Raw genomic sequence first — 6,050 nt, 5'->3', positions numbered from 1 at the left:
GGAGGCGGATCGCTTCTCCGGGGTTTCCCTGACGCCAGCAGCAGCGCCCGGCGCGCGCGCGCTCCGCGCCCGTGCCCGGCTCCGGAGAGCAGGGGGAGGGGAGCGGGCCCGCCGCCTGCCCCTGCGCCAGCTCGGCTCCACCGCCGTGGCTGCCAGCGAAGCGACCGCCGGGATTGGAGCCCGGGCAGGCCGCGGGGCGCGAAGAGGGAGCTGGCGGGGAGGGGAGGCGCGCGTGCGCGGCTGTGCGCGTGCGCGGCACGGCGCGCTCCGGCGCCCGCCCCCTACCCTGCGGTCTCCGCCCCCCTCGCTCTACCGTAAGGAGCCGGAGTCGGCGGCGGGTGGCGGCGCCTGGAACCTGGAGAGACCGAGCCACCCGCCCCCAAGCTCTCGCCCGGAATGTACTGACTCCCCTTCTCTGCTCTCCTCCCCGCCCCGCTGCAGGAGGGAGGCGCCCGGAGTCTTTCCCCCCTCCGGGCGCGCGAGGGGGCCGCGCGGGCCGGGTCGGGCCGGGCTGGAGCCGAGCCTGCGGCGCAGGGGACCGGCTTGAGGCGCGCTGAGGGAAGGGAGCGAGCGCTCCGCGGCGCTGTCGCCGCCGCCGCCGCCGCCGCCGCTCGCGGGGCAGAGATGGCGGCGGAGCGCGAAGCCCGGCGACTCCTCAGCACCTCCTCCTCCCGGCGCTGCTGCCCCACACCGCTGCTGTTGCTGCCGCCGCCGCCGCCGCTGCTGCTGCTGCTGCTGCTGCTGCTGCTCGGGCGCCCGGCGCACGGCGCCGCGGCCGTGAGGAGCGGTTCCCCGCCGCAGTCCGCAGGTAAGCGGGGCCGGGCCCGGGACGCCGTGGGGGCTGGGGCGCGGCACCGGCTCCCGCGGCCGCTGCGGTGGGTTTTTTGTTGTTGTTGTTTAGGATCCGGAGGGGAACATGCGGGAACTTCTCCGCCTCGGCTCCCGTGGCTGGAGAGAAAAGGGTCTCGCGTGGCTGGAAGCGGAGCGGGCAGGAGGGGCCCCGGCCGGGGGAGGGGCGCCTCCGGGGCCGGGCCGGGAGCTCTGGGGTCCAGTTCTGCGCTTTGTACCGGGAGGCAGGTTCACCCCTCGCCTCTTTCCCCTCCCCCAGGCTCATCCCACTTGTAAGAGTGGGACATTCTTGTGCTCACACAAGCACCAGTAGAGGCCACTACACACCTCATTAAATAAACAATCGTACAGCCAATTCATTAATTTTCAGGAAAGGATGGAGGAGGGGGCTTGAAACTATTTTTTTTTTTTTTTCTGGCCTGGCCACGGGTTGCCCAGCTTCTGAAGTCCAGGGAAGCACTGTCGGATCTCGAGGGACTCTTCGCTCAGTGATTGGAGCCTTGAGTCTTCCGGAGAGGGTGCCAAGGGGCATAGTTGCCCCTTCACGATCAGTGGTGTTGACTTAGCCATGCGAACGCCTTGGAGAGCGGCTCCAAGTGATTCTGGCGAGTAGTGCTTCCGTTATGAAACAACTATGTTTCAGTGTTGCCCACTCTTAACCTGTGAAAGATTTCTGGCATCGGATTTTTAAATACTTGTCTATTGTCTTTAAATGGCAATATATACATACATATTTTCAGCCTCTTTTGTGTGTGTGTGTGTCGTGAATTGCTGGAATCCCCTGCATCCTTACTTATTTAAGGGGGGGGGGGCAGTTAACAGATCGCCAAGCCTCTGATAGTTGAGGAGCAGGACTCAACACTTGAAGGGCAGATTGACCTATGCTTTGCTAACCTTGTTTGCCTATTTGGTGTGCCATACAACTTGACAAAACTTTCATGAGATTTAAATTTTTACAACTGAAGGTCACCTGATCGGACGCAATGGCGATTTGTAATTCCTAAACCAGAACTTGTTTTCCTTTGATTATTATGAAATCATTAAAAATCACGTCGCAGTGTGATTTGGCCGATAAACTTTGGAATTTTGCATCGTGTGTATGTGTATATAGCTTACGACTTGCCAATGTTAAAAGAACAGTTTTAAACCTCCACCAGTATGTATTATCTAAACGGCTAAACAACAGTGTTAAAATTAAATTAGGATCATCGATGTTGTGATACGCACTTGTACAGCGTTTTGGGCACAGTTTTCAGACCTGAAGTGTAAGTAACTGAATAGGGATGGGCAAGAGAAACGTGACGGTTTGGGAAAACAAACTCCTTTTCCTCTCTTCATTTCATATGTAAATGTATATCTAGCTCATCATGTGTGCATTTGAGGTGGTAGCTGGAGTTTATGTTTAAAGTTTTTTGCAACGATGAGGTGCAAGACATTTGCCGTTAAGAGTTTTCAGTCCAGTGTATAAGGGAAGATAGCTACTCAGCTACTAATTAGTCAGGTGCTTGTGATAAGTACTGCAGAGGAGAAGAGGTCTTGAGAATGTGTGTTGGAGTGATTTACCTAACTACTGTCAGGGTTTCTAGGAAGATTTGCGGTGGTGATGGGGTGGAGGTTAGAAGGCTCACAGCTAATTAGTAGTGCCATAGAGTAGAGAGCCCAGATCTGGTTCTCCTTCATGGGCCTTCTTATTCTTCTTCCAAAACACTTCCTGTTAACCCCTCTGTCTCATTACAAAAATGAAAAAAAAAATCACTGCAATGAGCAGGGGCTGGTCTGTTGAGTTGTGGAAGAGATCTAGGGGATGGAGAGCTGAGTAAGCAGTTGCTTGGATCAAACTGTCTATAAATCAGATATCATTTGTCAGGATTGTATTTATTTACTTATTTTTGAAGAATGGTAGACTTGACTTTTGGTAGGGGATTGAGGATGTTCAGTAATAAATCGAGAAAAAGATAAGTTTTGTTTTTACCTAAAATGGGTAGACATTTGAACACATAGTAGAAGAGAAAAAAGCAAATGAAGGGATCGTGATAGAAAATGGTTAGCAGTGGTGAAGAAATGAATACGCACACAGTCAGGTTTTGGGAAGGGAGCGCTGGTTACTGAAAAGATTTGTAGTGATCCTTGGGGAAGATAGATTGACTGAGCACCCTGTGAATTGCAAATGTCCTCAGTTGAGAGTAGACAGTCTTCATAGAGGACCCCACAGATTCTGACAGGCATTTACTTGATGTGACACATTACCTCATAAGGTGGTCTGTTTCTGTTTTTAATAACGTCTCTTAGGAAACATGGCTTCACATTTAGAGGAATGTTCACTCTTTTAGCTCTCTCTTGCCTTTATCAGCACCAGCCTGTGTCACTTGACTTAGCATTTGCTTTTCTCTTGGTCTCTTCCTTCCTTTTTCACATTTTTCTTTTACTCAAATACTGATTTTTAATGGCTTGTCTCATTCTCTCCTGTCTTTGATTTTTGCCAGTAAGCTAATGACTCTCTTAGTCCTTCCCTCACTCCCCGCTTGGTAGCTTCATTGATGCGGGTCCAAAGGTAGGCTCACTTTTGTTCATCTTCCCCCATCCCTTTTCTCCGTGGTAACACTAGTCCCTGGCCAGGGCTCTGATACTGTTAGGATAATCACATGGATTTGTCTTGTATCACCTGTCTTAGCCTTCACTGTCCATGCCCTCTCCCTAGTTAAGATCTAGAAAACCTTACTGTGCTTGATCTTCACCTCCTGGGGATTTCTTCTATCTGTACCTTTTCATCTGTATCCACACCGGAAACTAGCAACAGTGGCACTGTAAGGAATCTGCCTCAACTGTTACCTTCTAGATGTGTGTCTTCCTATTGGAATAGTTTTTCTGAAATATATTTCTAAGTGTAGAGCTCCCAGTTAAAATGTCATTAGTAAGTGCCCCATAGTTTCATTGTCTAAATACCTTGGGATAGAGATTGTGAGATCCCATGTGTTCTTTAACAGTCCCCAACAATCCCAATTTAAATTAGTCTCCTCTCCTCACTCTTCTAAGTACCTTTTGTTCTCCCACTCCAGATTAATTGCAGAGCTCTGTGCCTTCAGGCCTTTGACATGCTGTTCTTTTTTTTTCTGTTAAAGCCACAGCCCACTTCTTTAACTCTTATCTTATCAGAAACCTTTTTTTCTTTTTTCTATTGGCTTCTCCCCCAGAGAGTTAATGGTCACCATTCTCTGTGTTCCTTTAGCTCTTAAAATACTTTTCTCTGTCTTGTATTATTTATTTTCTTGTCACTTTTGCTAGTCTTAACCTCTTGAGGATTGGTACGTGTCTTAGTCACCTTTTTTTATCCTTGGTATACCTGAAGCATCAGTTGCTCATTAGTTAGTTGTTAACTTGACACAAGCTAGAGTCGTCTGGGAAGAAGGAACCTCAGTTGAGAAAGATGCTGCCATCAGGTTGGCCTGGAGGCAAGCCTGTGGGGCATTTTCTTGTATAAGAAAGGCTGAGCAAGCCACGAGGATCAAGCTAGTAAGCAGCACTCCTCCATGGCCTCTGCTTCAGTTCCTGACTTCAGGTTCCTGCCTTGAGTTCATGCCCTCGTTTCGGTAGGTGATAGATTGTGACCTGGAGGTTGTAAGATGAAATTAATCCTTTCTTCCCCAAGTTGCTTTTAGTCACGATGTTTATCATAGTTAGAAAACAAACTAGGAAATGAGAAAACAGTGAGTGTTTGTTGAATTGTGCCCAGCAGCTTTTGAACTCTTGGGCCATAGAGCATAATAGGATTCCTTTATATATTTGATGACAGATTCTTGTGTAGAGTATGCATGTGTGACAGTTGTTCCATTCCCTCCCCACCCCTCTTCAGCCACTCTTTGTGGATTTTCTAACCCTTTAATGACCTTGATCATCCTCTTAGATATGCTACCATTTTAGTATTTATCAGTTTTGTCATTTTTTGGGAAAAATAATTGACTTTTCCTTAGTTGTTATAAAAAAGACTTGATCTGTTCTGTCTGTTGGGATGAAATACAAAAGAGGTTATATATTTCTAGGGTGAATGTGCAGATGATAAGAGGTGTGCTCCTTAGCACATTGTCTGAGAATTAATACATTATGTGGGATGAAGAAAGGACTTTCATGTGGAGGCAAGGATTTAGGGGTATGACGCATGATTCTACAACTACACATATATCTATAAATTGGGGGCTACAGGCAAGCAAGAACAATACCTTTCATACCTAACTGAATTGCCAGCAAAATGAGATGTAAAGTTGTTTATAAACTATTATATTTGAGTCAAATAGTTTTTTAAAACTTTTATTGATTCTTTGTGGATTTCATATCATTCATTCCAATCCCACTTATCTCCTGGTCTCCTCTCATCTGCCCTCTGCCCTTGTAACCTCCCCGCAAAACAAGACCAAATTTAAAAGAAAAACCAAAAACCCAAACAAAACAAAGAAACAGAGGGGAAAAAAAAAGAAAGAAGAATATTGTCATGGAAGCTGTAGTGTGGCCCATGTATAGTTTTAATAGTTCTTTTTCAGCTTTAGAAATAAAGTGTGATTCAGTTGTTAAGATTTATTCTTTTTAAGATTTATTCTCTCTCTCTCTCTCTCTCTCTCTCTCTCTCTCTCTCTCTGTGTGTGTGTGTGTGTGTGTGTGTGTGTGTGTGTGTGTGTGTGTGAGAGAGAGAGAGAGAGAGAGAGAGAGAGAGAGAGAGAGAGAGAGAGAGAGAGAGAGAGATTGTCAGTAGAGGCCAGAAGAATGTATTGGATCTCCTGGAACTAGACTTAAAGGCAGTTGTGAGCTGCTCATTGTGGGTGTTGGAAATCAAATTTGGGTTCTACAGAAGAGCAATGCATGCTCTTAACTGTTGAACCATCTTTCTAGTCCCCCCTTCCCACCCAGTCTGATACTGAAAGTATAGTTTTTCATTAGTCCCAATTGATTATTGTTAGTGTTGCCTTCTGTATCTTCTCCACATAGAGAAAGATATTTTTTGATGTAAAAAAAATAGAATGTCAGTACATCTCTTCTATGTCTTTCCTCTCAAATATTTTGCTAAGTGATTTCCTTGCCCTTAGTAAGTGTGGGTACCATGCCTGCTACATCCCATTGCACTCAACAGGAGAACAGTAGGGGCAGTGGCTAGAAGTAAGGCTGACCTGTCAGAGAGCTAGTGAGGTGAGTTTGATTTGAACTTGGTAACACCA

General features: G+C 47.3%; 1 protein-coding gene across 11 annotated transcripts in view; it reads left to right on the top strand.

Annotated features, from left to right (window-relative positions):
- Positions 1 to 608: 608 nt before the first annotated feature.
- Positions 609 to 6,050, top strand: part of Neo1 (neogenin 1) — a 176,943-nt gene continuing 171,501 nt past the window's right edge. For all 11 annotated transcript variants that reach the window (XM_052762313.1, XM_052762303.1, XM_052762340.1 and 8 more), the window contains exon 1: positions 609 to 808. In XM_052762313.1, the coding sequence (XP_052618273.1) occupies positions 625 to 808 (184 nt within the window). In that variant the 5' untranslated portion in view covers positions 609 to 624. The remainder of the gene's footprint in view (positions 809 to 6,050) is intronic.

The sequence above is a fragment of the Peromyscus californicus genome, unplaced genomic scaffold, assembly GCF_007827085.1.
Source record: "Peromyscus californicus insignis strain IS unplaced genomic scaffold, ASM782708v3 Scaffold_11__1_contigs__length_118956290, whole genome shotgun sequence".
Classification (NCBI taxonomy): Eukaryota; Metazoa; Chordata; class Mammalia; order Rodentia; family Cricetidae; genus Peromyscus; species Peromyscus californicus.
The sequence above is the reverse complement of the archived record's forward strand: the minus strand, read 5'-3'. Positions and strand labels throughout refer to the sequence as shown.